Consider the following 12,918-nt stretch of genomic DNA (forward strand, 5'->3'; position numbering starts at 1 on the left):
AAAGTTATTTATGTTACTTTATTTGTTCCTTTGAAACAGAATACAGTGGATAGCTCCCTTCAAAAATGGAAGATGGAAAGCCCGTGTGGGCGCCACACCCTACAAATGGGTTTCAGATGGGCAACATCGTGGATATTGGCCCTGACAGCTTAACAATCGAACCCTTGGACCAGAAAGGCAAGGTGAGTTTCTCAGAGAAATTTCAAAATTTTATTTCTCTTTATATAGGCGTCTCCCTTATCAGTTAAGTATTGTAGATATTCCTCTCCTCTCACAGTATAATAGGGAAAAGCATTCTGGTAAGTGAATCTTAATTTTCTACTGAGTTATTTGATTGAATCAGAAGTACATATTCTAGGGGGAAAATGGTGCCCTATGATAAAATCAGATAGAAATTGAGTGAGCCTTTCATTTTCACAATTTAAAGAAAAAATATAGCATGATAAAATACAACATTATTTTTCACTTCGTCTTACCCAAAAGGCTGAGAAGTGATAAAATGTAATGTTATTCTTTATACATATTACCAGAGTTATTAATACATACATGTTGTATGCAACATGTTACAAAGCAAAAATATGAAAAGCGATGGAATTATGTTATCAAATTTTGCTTTTCACTTTAGCTCCCAGATAATTCTTTTAAACTTTTTATTAAATGTATTAACATGGGATTGGACTAAATTTATTTCTAATAAGTAAAGATATTTAAGTTTTAAACATACCAATTCATTGCTATTTTTACTATAATGATGGTTTTTAAAACATGAAAGCATACTTCAATTTTGTGTACATAGTATCTATTTCCTTTCATGGTTGTATTACAAAATGAGGGTTTGGGGAACGCATGACCTGGTGTCTCTTCAGTCTTTGGGGGAACTGTAAGGGCTCTTTTTGTGGGAGATCTTCACAATTTTCAGTTTAATTAATATTCCTGTTATATAGGTCTTCTGACTAAATTAAATTTGTGGATGTCATTTCTGTTGACTTTGCCCTCTGAGTGTTCCTGAGTAATGTATATTCTGCGGATACATGGTTAACTAATGCCATGTGACTGCCATCCCTCTGGGAACCTTAGAAAAAACAAGGTGGATCTCTCATGAGTCTTTTCACAGAGAAAACTATTTTGTTACTGTTAACAACCCAGGAACCTAAATGCATAATAGATAATGTGGCGTGTTAGAGGAATCCAGTTAAAGATATCCTCAGGAAAGAAAAAACAAGTGTTTCTAAAGTTTTTTCCTCCTATTAACACGTACTTATTTGTACTTACAATGCAGTGATATTTTTTTTAAAAAACTAAAAAAAATTTTTTTAAAGCTCATTTGTTTTAATTTATTTGAACTTGTAGGGGAGGAAAAATTTTCCTCTATTAATTTGGGTCTCTGGCTGGGACCCAAAAAACCGATTAAACCGATGTGACAGATTTACAGTAGAATACATATAAGTTTTATTAAATTTTCACATGTACATGGGAGCCTTCACAAGAGAGTGAAGAACTACGGAGGTGTGCAGAACAGAAAACTCCTACTCCTTTTAGGCGAAGGAAGAATTTGTGAAGAATCGATGAAATGGGAGTTCGGGTTAGGGGCAGTAAATTGTGGAGAGACAGTTGGGGAAGGATAAGGGTTGGTATGAAAAGGTTTGTCTGTACAGATTTCTCTCTCAGCCTCGATTCCCCTTCGCTGGCAGTAAGAACGTCTGCCTCCCTTCTGGTGTGGGGAGGACACCTTTCACATGGCAGTTTTATGTCCTCCTTTCAGGAATAAAACAGAAGGCCAGAGTGCCTTTTATGCACCAGCTATTTCACAGTATGCCAAAGTAGCATATTGTGGGATGACAGAAATTTACTGAGCTTTTCATTATGCTTCAGAATGGTTTGTTTTTCTATTTTTCTTTGACATATTTTACAAGGACAGTAAATCAGAAAGCCAAAACGAAATGAGGAGTATTATATGCTAGGTATAATCTGTTACGTAGGTATATTCTGTTATGTCCATGGGTGACAATACTTCAGTTCAAGCATAGAAGGAGTTTGATTTAACATATATGCTTTTTCACATTTTAAATCATTTATGTGCTGGTAACTGTGTCTTATAAGTATGAATCAGGTATGCACATAGAACCAATAAAAGCAACTTAAAATGTAAATTGCGAATCCATGAAAGCTGTGGATCTGTAGTTAATTTTATAAACTAAAGTCAAAGCTTCTTTTCACAAGCATTTTTTGAGGGTTAACATTCTCAGTAATTGTTTTCCATCTTAATTTTCTCCCTACTTTCTGCTCAAAGGCTTAATACATTGTAAAGTATAAATTTTACCACATGGTTAAAAAGATAACAAGAGAAGCAGTCCTTTGTCTAGATAATTCATGGTCTGGAGATCATCAACTTTTAAATATTAAGGAATTAAGTGCATAAAGTGATGGACAAATGAGGTAGACCTGTTTGTTGATACAAAGCAAGCATAGAATAGGGACTGACTGAACTCTGGGAACATGTCTTCACAATAGCAATGGCTTTTAAAGGTTTTCGATTGTGAGCCATAGGAAGACATACGTTTTACGTTGGATTAGATGTGTGTAGTGTGTGTCTTTATAAAAAACAGATTTTACATGTCAGTATGTATATTGTGTGCATGTCTGTGTATTCATAAATGAAACATCCTTACTCCATGTGATGCATTCTGATATTTCCTAGTGTCTTTATTTCATTAGAAATGCTGTCGTGAACCTTGAAATTGATTTTACATTCCATATTTGCAGCAGACTGGCCTTCAGGCTGAAGCCCTGAATGTGTGGCATTTAAGGTTTGATATTTTCCCTGTTTACTTTGCTAGTCTTATCTTTTGTCAACCATCAGCGCCCCCTTCATCTCCGACCACATACTTATTCTTGTGTATTATTTTCTGTTTCTCCTTCGTCCTCCCCTCCACAGTGTTTATCAAGTCCCCACCCTGAACCAGGTGATGTTGGGTGCTTTTCGTTGTTGCCCACAGTACTCTTTTAGCCTGGAATGCCACTCTCCATGACGCTGTGCATAATAAATAGATCTCAAGACTGTGGTGAGGTTACCTGCTTTATGAAAGTTTCCCACAGTTACCAAGTCCCTGTAGTCTTCTCTGTGTAGTAAAATTTATTGTTGATTGCTCCTTCCTTGGAGAAGTGGTATAAATTCTTAGCCTCCTGTAATACTTCACTGGAGATATTTGTTTACATTTATCCCTCCCTCCCTGCTAGACTGTAATCTCAAGTGCAGGGACTGGTTTATTTGCTCTTTTTGTCATTGGAGCTTGATGTGTGGTAGATGTTTATTGCTGCTGATCATTGTGTGCTCGTTACATGATCTTCTCTTGATAGGAGAAAAAGCCTTCTCCCTCTATGAGAAAACAATTGCCTTATGCAGAATTTCTCTTTCTCTTTGTGTAGATGGTAAAGGGGAGAAGAAGATGGGGGCTGGTGATAATTTGGAGGATGAAGAAGGAGGTGGAGAAACTGTCTGTTAGGATTCATTACTGGCCTCTCAGCCCTTCTCTTAACCTTCCCTTTCTAGGAGCATTTTATCCTCCAGCTCTCCCCCGTTTTCTGAACTACTGGAGCTCTTTTCATTTCACGTGGCCCCTAACAGGACAGAACTGACGCCTGCAGTCTGCGGGCGCCTTAGCCCCACTGCCACAGCTGTGAAAGTGGGCACAGGAGACTGGGGCATCAGCAGTTTATTTCCCAATGCATTTTCCTGCAGAATCATGATAATTTATGGATTGTTTTATATTATCATTAATAAGCATATGTTATGGATTAATTTCAGTATTAACAATCTATCCTCTAAACCTTTCCACATTTAGAACATTAAGAACATGTGTACTGGTTCCAAATTATTAACTTCCAGAGTATTTAGAGCATAACAGTTCTCAAATGTGGGTATGACTGAATTGAGTTAGTGCCAGCAGCTTGCATTTGCTCCATAAACTATAGAAGTAGCTTTATCTTGTACTCGTGTGTGTATACATGTATGTAAAATATATAATTTTAAAATAATTGAACAGTTTTTCCTCATAGTTTTATTCAATATTGGTGGAAACTTCAGCCACAAGGAGTAATTGTAATTGCTTGAGAGGTATAAATTTATGTTACTGTTAGAATGGCATGGATAAAACATGTAATTTTCTTTAGATGAAGTTTGAGATTATTTCTCTTATAAGATACCAACTTAATTCTAGAATTTCTGCCATACATTTAAGTGATATAATAAATACAAACTGTTCATGCATACCTATAATTTTATGGACCAAATAGTTCTGGATACTATTTATATTTGTATCACATATCTATACAGGAATTTATGTCTTACATGTTTTACTTGAACTGTAACACAAATTAAATAGTCTGTTCTGTTCTATCTGATTGATTGGATGTTAATTTTTTGTTTTAAAAACAATAGCGCTATATATACAAATGCTAACATTTTTATTTTTTAGAAGTTGTTGATAGCATACCCATATGCATTTAATATTAATGTACTTCAGGTTTTGTCCTACTCTAGATATTAGAGCACAAGATTTTTAAGTTGATTTCCATTATTGATTTTATGGTCATGGTAATAAGTGGATAAGGTTTCTGAGTGGTTCTTATTCTGTTTTGGGGTTAGTGACTTGTTAAATAGTAGGATCTTATATTTTAATGAAGAGCATATCATTGGCATTATTACAATGTATGCAACCAATTAAGCTTCTTTATTTTTCTTGCTATTTATAAACCTCTAGGTTAATGAACTTCTGTTTTGTTTGTTAGACATTTTTGGCTCTCATAAACCAAGTGTTCCCTGCAGAAGAGGACAGTAAAAAAGATGTAGAAGATAACTGTAAGTATCAAGTTAAAAATAGTTCTCAGCATAGAAAAGGAAACTGTTGCTCCAGAAAAATAAATTAGTGGTTATATTATTAGGTGCACAGTACTGGTTCAGAAGGAATGTAACCTTTTGACAAGAGAGTTCATGTGAGTGGAGGAGCTCAAGAGCCCTAAGGTCGTTACTGTCTCACATTCGCACTTTGATGAAAGAGTCTCTTGAATGTCTTGCTAGTGTTATTTCAGTTGTGGAAATGGTAATAACTTACTGTGATGCCTGAACTAAAGGCCTCTTGTTAATGGTTTTGAAAGTTATTTTGAACCCCATCTAGAATCAGACGATATTTATAATAGTGCATGTGGTTTGGTAATTTGGAGGTTGACTCAAGAGAGGACCCATTTAATGTCACTGTTTGAAGGAATCAAACATTAAAAAAATACTGTGTAATAAATACGAATTGAAAAATTGATTCCAGAACATTATATTAAAATGAAACATTATTTTGATTTATAACTATCTTAGTATGTTTGGTGGAAAGACTTAATTCAGTGAACAAGCCATGTTAATTCTTGCATTTTCACAAGTACAAAGTAATCATATTTCATTTTTTATTTGGCAGTATATAAGAATTATGTCCAGTTGTTTTCAATTTCATTAAACATATCTGACATGAAAAACTCTTTACTTAAAGAATAAGGAGTAGAGAAAGGGCTGTGTTTTGTCCCTGTTGATTTCCCTTTGAGTTGGCATTTGAGTGAGCCTGCGAGGCCCCCTGTGTGTGAATGGGCAACGTGGGGCAGAGTGACTGGGAGAGCTGTGGACTCCGGGAGAGCCTGAGTTTGGCTTCTGACGGTGCTAGTAGGGAGCTTTCTGCCTGTGGGCAATTTCTCTCTCCTCATTCAGCTTCTCATCTGTAAAATGGGAGTAATAATGTGTATATTGCATGCCTGGAGATACTGTATTTATTTTTAGAGAGAGGGGAAGGGAAAGGGAAAAAGAGGGAGAGAAACATCATTCAGTTGCCTATTGCACGCTCCCAACCAGGGACCTGGCCTAAAGCTGAGGCATGTGCCCTGATTGGGAATCGAACTGGCAACCTTTTGGTTCGCAGGCCAGTGCCCAATCCCCTGAGCCACACCAGCCAGGGTGGTACATTTAAAATTCTAGGCACAGTTCATAACCTCTGATAATCTCTCAATAAATGGTAGCTATCACTATTAGGTATGAGAGATTGGGGAAAATTGTGAAGGTCCCTTCCATTCCAAAATTGGTTGGAGAATTTCTCTGATGGGGTAATGTTTCTTTTCTGAATAGCAATAATTAAAATTAAAAAAGGAATGAGAGTCTACCATATCCAAAGTAAGAGAGAGTATTATTTTCTGTTAATTCTTGATAGAGTATTCAGAACTAAAAATTCTTTTCACATATTAAAATAAATGTTTTTTGGTTTATATAGCCACGTGTAGCTAAGCATAACAAATGGTTTTGAATTACTTTAATTCATTTCTTAATATTTTAAAACATTCTTCTTGTGGTTATTTATCTTGATATACTGGTCCAGCCTTTTGCTTTTCCTAGTCTTAGTGTAGATTTGCTGCATCTTGCAGGTGTTTTCTTGGATAATGCCAGGATGGCAGAATTTTAATGTGCGGATGTTAACTATTTTCATATGTATACCACATTTTTTCTTTTTTTATTGTTGTCCAATTACCGTTGTCCCCATTTTCCCCCATTACTCTCCCCTGCCTTACCCACCCCCACCTCCCACATTCAGTCCTCCCCCACCACATGGTCTTTGTCTGTGGGTCCTTTATATTTGATCCTTGACTTTCCCCTATTGCCCTGCTGCACCCCCACCCCTGCCCCCCGTCTGGTTACTGGTGAGTTTGTTCTTTATCTCCATGTCTCTGGTTATATTTTGCTCACCTGCTTGTTTTGTTGATTAGGTTCCACTTATAGGTAAGACTGAATGGTATTTATCTTTCCTTGCCTGGCTTATTCCATTTAGCATAATGCTCTCCATTCCATCCATGCTATCGTGAAGGGTAGGAGCTCCTTCTTTCTTTCTGCTTTGTAGTATTCCATTGTGTAAATGTACCACAGGTTTTAATTGAAATCTCTTTTCTGAAACCACATCATTAATGCAGCTTTGGTGGTTGAGTTTAGAATACACATTTTCTGGCTAAAATGGTTTCATCACTTACTAGTTCTTCTGTCTGAGGCTTGCCCCTACAGCACTGTCCTCTGCCAAGTGACACATGGCATTGTTTCATAGGGTTTCATGTGCATATTTCTAAAATTCTTTCCTCTTCTCTGTACCATGGTGATAATGTGATGACCAAAAGCTTGATGTCTATAGAGATTCTAAAGTGTGTGATAAAGGTTCTATTGAAAGAGAGACAGGGGTTGTCTTTGATAGTGCCCTAATAACATAGCAAAATTTATTACCTAGTTTTACCTCCAGGTTTCCTATGTGATGGGTTTTAAATAGGGAGGTTAGTATGCTATGCCTTTTTACTTGACTCTTAGGTATTGATAAAATAGGAAAATAATTTAGGAATGTAAAGTCAGTAATAATAGCATTTTATACTCATTTAACTTACTGTTACATGGCATATGATACTCTTTATGAATTATTACCATTAGAATTTGAGAGTAATAAAATATAAACTATAATATTGGGGAAAATCTCAAGAGTTGCCTTTTTCAGTAATGGAATGACTTTTACAACAAGATAACTATAGAATTGATTTACTTGTGCTGTGTTGAAGTTGTTTGCGGGTTCCTTTTTTCTTTCAGTGAGTTAGAACTGTGCTGAATAAGCAGGGTCTTAAATGTTCAGGTAACTCCCTCGTCACATTCCTAAATGTAGTAATTCACACCCACTCTTCAGTAGAAATGCTTGGTATGCTTGATACACATTTATTATACCAAAATTCTTCTTAGGGAGTTTATAAAGAAAAAATGGGCTTGTTCTTTTATTATATGTCTTATTTTTAAACTTTTGCTATTGAGAATAATTAAATCTCTGAATAAAGAGGCATATAAGACACATGGATTACTTAAAGGATTGCATGTAAGTAGCCAACCAAGGAGTCCTAAGGCTGGCTCCTAGCAGAGGAAAGTAGAAGGGAATCTGGTGAAGCAGGAGTTATTTATGAGACCTTTGCGAACGTCCCTAGGTCATACCTTTAGGGATGCATGGGCAATGGGACTTACCGTTTCCCTTTCTGGCAAAAGGAGGGTCATAGATCTCTTCCTCTCTGCCTTTTCCTTTCCTTGTTTTCATGAACACGGAACAGACTGAGTAGTAGGATTTAAGAAGAAGACCCTCCTGTGCATGTTCTTACTATCACTGGCAGGTATTTCAGTGGCAGGTTAGAGGTTTAATTAACAGATAACCTGAGAAGATTGGTGGTGAGTGAAGGAGGGGTAAAGAAGTGAGGGCGAGCAGTCCCATGTCAGTATAGGTGATATGGGTAGCTTTTCCAGGGGAGCTGTGTTGTGGGATTGGCAATTCTTATTTATAGGAAGAAGAGAGCATGCTCTGCAACAGGTAATTCAGAGGAAGGTGAGAGATCTGGGAGTGGTTCAACATCGCGCTTTGAAGAAGAAAAGATAACATGTAGACCAGGCTTCCGAGGGACAAGGGTGGAAAAAGAGCAGGGATATAGAAAGGGAGGTGACCAAAAACTCAAACTACGTACAACTCTGCTGCCTCCCTTCTCTAAATCTTTTCTCAGTTCAAAGGAAAGCTGCCATTAAAGGTCTTAGGAAGCTCCACCCACTTCGTACTCTGTTTTATTCTGCCATAAGTGACATTAGAATACAGTCATGTGTCTTTGGCAAGCGAATTGACTGTAATAAATTGGACAGTCTTTGAGATAGGGATAACAAGAGACTCTTGACCGAATTGGTTAGGTGCTGAATTGTATGTTAGGCATAATATAGTGTAGGCATATATGAGGGGGGACTCCCCCCATAAAACAGGAATTAACTTCCAGAGGGCAGGCGCCTCGTAGTACAGGCTTTCCCCGCTAGATGAGTGTTCTACCATTTGGTGGCGTTGTGAGAGGCTGCATTCAGCTTTAGAGAAAATTTTTGAAGATCCTTTCAATGCATTTGCCCTTGTCACGATGGGTGATTTATAAGCACACCTGGTGCTGAGTTTGGCAGTTTTTTACCAAAAACTGTATGACACCTGTGCCCCATCTTCTCTATTCATCTGATCTCACCCCGAGTTACTTTTTTTTTTATTTCCCTGAGTGAAAAAATCCTCAAGGGGAAACTTTTTGCCAATGTGGAAGAGGTGAAACAAAACAACCCCCCCCAAAAAAAACCCTGGCAGAACCTCTAAAAGACATAAAATCAGTGAGTTCAAAAACTGTTTAGAGCAGTGGGAAAAACATCTCAGTAGGTATATTGCATCAAATACAGAATACTTTGAAGGTCACTGAAGTTTAAACATAAGACAAGTAGATGATTTTCTAAATAAATAAATTGTGGTTTTTGAGGAGTCCCTTCTTGTATACAACATCAGTGAGGCATCAAGCAGACGAGCAAATGAATTACAGTGTCCTGCTCTCAAAAGATCTGGTTTAGTAGCCAAAACCGGATATACAAAATTATAATTGCAATACTAACAGGCTGTGATAAACACCATATAAAAAGTACAAAAAAGCCCTGGCTGGTGTAGCTCAGTGGATTGAGCACAGGCCTAAAGGATCGCGGTTCGATTCCCAGTCAGGGCACATGCCTGGGTTGCAGGTCAGTTCCTGGCAGGAGACGCATGAGAGGCATCCATATATTGATGTTTCTCTCCCTCTCTCCTTCCCTTCCCCTCTAAAGACTAAAAAAAAAAGTACAAAAAAGAAAGTAATTCTAGTAGGTGGTGGTAGTGATGAGAATGGGGAAATACAGTTTGTGAGATAATCTCTCAACTGACCTTAAAGGATAAGTAGATTTTTGACAACTAGAGATACAGAGGTGAAGTGCAATGCATGAGTGATATTTGGATTGAGTAGTTCAGAATGTAAGCTAGACAATATTAAAGCAAGTTGTGGAAATTATATGAAAAGGTCAACTGAATGCAAGTTTAATATAGGCTGTGAATATTAGACTTGGATATAGACTTTGAGTGTTGATGAAGACCCACTGATATTTCTTGAGGAGAAAGGTTTAACTAGGGCTCTAGTTTAGTTGTATTAATGTGCTGAGCAGTCCAGATTAGGGAGTAGAGAGACTGAGGCAGTAGGCAGTTGAGAGGGGTCTGTGATTACCAGAGGTAATGTGACCTGAACAGGGATTGAGATGGTGGAAATGGAAAGAAAGCGAAGACATTTCAGAGACTCTCTGCCAGGAGTCTGCAGCTGTGCTGCCTACACACTTTGTTATATGGTATAAAGAGTCGGAAACTGGTTTCGAGCCAGGTGGGGAGAAAAGATGATCCTAAGTGTTAACTAAAGGTTTGTAGTCTGGCAGTGCTAATGATAGAAACAAAGTGGTTGGGAAGAAGAGTGGTTTTGTCTTGCATGTATTAGAAATGTGGAGATGGGCTCAGAGGGCTGGGCAAGTAGAGTATGTTGGAGAGAGCGCGAGAGGAAGATCACATATGTTTGTATATTCTGACATATTAGTGGAACAGACATCAGAAAGACGAGATTTCTACCCTGATTCTGCTGTTAACTAGCTGCAGATCCTGGGTTAAGACATACACAGATTTTTGATGTGTGGTTGGGCATTCAAGTAGGCAGAGGGCTGACGTAAGTCGTATTTGGATTTTCAATAGCAGTCGGAGCAGCAGTCAATAGCAGCAGGAGCAGTCGGCAGCGCTAACCCTAAGCTGTTCAAGGGTCAAGTGTATACTTTTCCCAGGACTCTTACTTCATCGTATCCATTGTGAGACACTGGCTGAATGATCTTCTAATGGGTCTTCTCCCATTCTAAAATTTCATCTTTTGTGTTGTTTCTGTAACATTCAGATTCTCAGATTAAGTTAGCATCATCACTTGTGTCAAAAGTATGTTAAAATCAGCACTAGCTAAAGTCATACTTTCTTTCCACTTGAATTGTACTCAACTTTTCAACCATCCTTCACTGATGTGTACTTACCTGGTACTCACTAGATGTACTTGCCTGGTTGGAAATTCATTGTTTACAAACATCACTGTAACATATATGTAAACTTGATATATTTTAAATTGGCCTCTTGAGTTTGCATGTGCCAGGGCTTGAAAAAAAATGGAATTAAGTCTAATAGGTGAATTTTAGCTCTGATCAAAGTGATTCAGATTAAGATTGTATTACTTTACTTTTTTTTTCTTCAAATATCTGATACTTTGTACATTTTGTGTCTCAGGTTCACTAATGTATTTAAATGAAGCCACACTTCTTCATAATATCAAAGTTCGATACAGTAAAGACAGAATTTATGTAAGTATTTTACCTATGATTTAAGTTTTTGTTGGTATAATTGTTTTACATGCTACTGTTTGATTTTGTCAAGCTTGACATTTTCTAATAGGAAATCATATTTGATCTGAGTGTGATCTCCTTGGGGATAAGATTTTTTTTTCTAATTTACTGCTGTAACTCCAGGGCTTAAAACATGCACGGTATGTAGTAGGCATATGGCAGATATTTGTGGAATAAAATAGTGAGTTCAGAACATCATCTGGTATCTTTCAGACTTAAAAACATTTCAGTTTTTATTTTAAAAAACATTTTGGATTTTTATTTTTGATATATGTCTGTAGATCTGTTTAATTAACTGACTTTTCACATAGTTCTGCAAAGAATTTAAGGTATTCTAAAAGAAATATATAGTAAAGCTAAAATCTAGGACGACTAAAAAATATCAATGATAATACAAGCAGTACCTAAGGAAATAATCAAGAACACAGAAATGCTGACTCTATAGCCTAAGTAGTTGCAATATGTCATTAAATTCTAAACATATAACTTACCTTAGAATCCAGAATATTAAAAAAATGACAGAGTATGCTTTTAATGTAACTAGATTTGCACTAAGTCATTCAAATAGACAATTAACTAGTTTGCTTTTTAACTCTGATTATTCATTGGGCACATTAGAGATTTTATTCTAATATGACCTAGCTGTAGGTTCTTTTATTAGCTGGAGGTGAATTACCCACTGTAGTTCGGTATTAAGGATAGGGCTCTTCATTATTTTTAAACGAAGAAAACACATGGCTTCTTTGATACCACCTAGATCAAGTGACAGCCTTAATATTTTATAACACTATCAATTTGCCTAATTGTACTTACTTAATTCTGACTAAATTACCTTTAGTCTTTGCCATCTGTCCAAGTAGTGACAGCTGGGAAATAGGAATAATCTAGTCTTTTCCAAAAGAGTTCACTTGCTATCTTTATATACACAGCATAGTTTTAAGTCTTTACTTTCCTTCTTTATTGCTTTCAAAATCAGCTGAATAAAGTGTATACTTAGATTGATATATGGTTATTCTTGATTAGAAATATATTTAGAAGCAAATTCACTCCGTCAGCAGACTGCTGTTTAGCATCTGATGTGTGCTAAATCCTGTTTTAGGTACCAAAATAATACAAGCTTTTAAAATTTGTTGAAGTAGTTTAACTTGTAATAAGTCAATAAAGTTGACTGGATATAACCAGAAAATATCATCTATGAAGTAGAATTGGCTATGTTTTTTTTCTTTACTTGTCTTGTATTACTTGGTGGTGGTGGAGCAATCTTATTTCACCAAATTTTTATTGAAATCTTTATTTTTGAAGTCAGAATATTTCTTACTAACTTTACAGAATCATGCTTTTTAAAAAATGAGATACTTTGTTTTTATTTGGGATATCCCTACAAAAGCTTAATACCCTCAGGATTCTAATTGGTATTTTAATGCTTCCCATGTTAACAGTGGTACTATACGTCTGACTCTGACCATTAGTAGTGAAGCGTTTGCATGTAGTATTAATTGCATTTTAAAAATTAGTTGTCTTTGGTTTTTATAAATTTTATTTTTGATTTTAGAAAGAGGGAAAGGGAGGGAGAGAAACATCAATGTGAGAGAGAAACATTG

The 12,918-nt window shown here is 36.5% G+C and overlaps 1 protein-coding gene across 8 annotated transcripts in view; it reads left to right on the plus strand.

Moving 5' to 3' along the window:
• The window catches only part of MYO6 (myosin VI), a 160,534-nt gene that overhangs the window by 70,203 nt on the left and 77,413 nt on the right, over positions 1-12,918 (plus strand). For all 8 annotated transcript variants that reach the window (XM_037132998.2, XM_037133001.2, XM_037133003.2 and 5 more), the window contains exons 2-4: positions 40-182; positions 4,789-4,858; positions 11,202-11,275. In XM_037132998.2, the coding sequence (XP_036988893.2) occupies positions 66-182; positions 4,789-4,858; positions 11,202-11,275 (261 nt within the window). In that variant the 5' untranslated portion in view covers positions 40-65. The remainder of the gene's footprint in view (positions 1-39; positions 183-4,788; positions 4,859-11,201; positions 11,276-12,918) is intronic.

Source organism: Artibeus jamaicensis, unplaced genomic scaffold, assembly GCF_021234435.1.
Source record: "Artibeus jamaicensis isolate MK-2021 breed Jamaican fruit bat unplaced genomic scaffold, CSHL_Jam_final contig_1127, whole genome shotgun sequence".
In the NCBI taxonomy this organism is placed as follows: domain Eukaryota; kingdom Metazoa; phylum Chordata; class Mammalia; order Chiroptera; family Phyllostomidae; genus Artibeus; species Artibeus jamaicensis.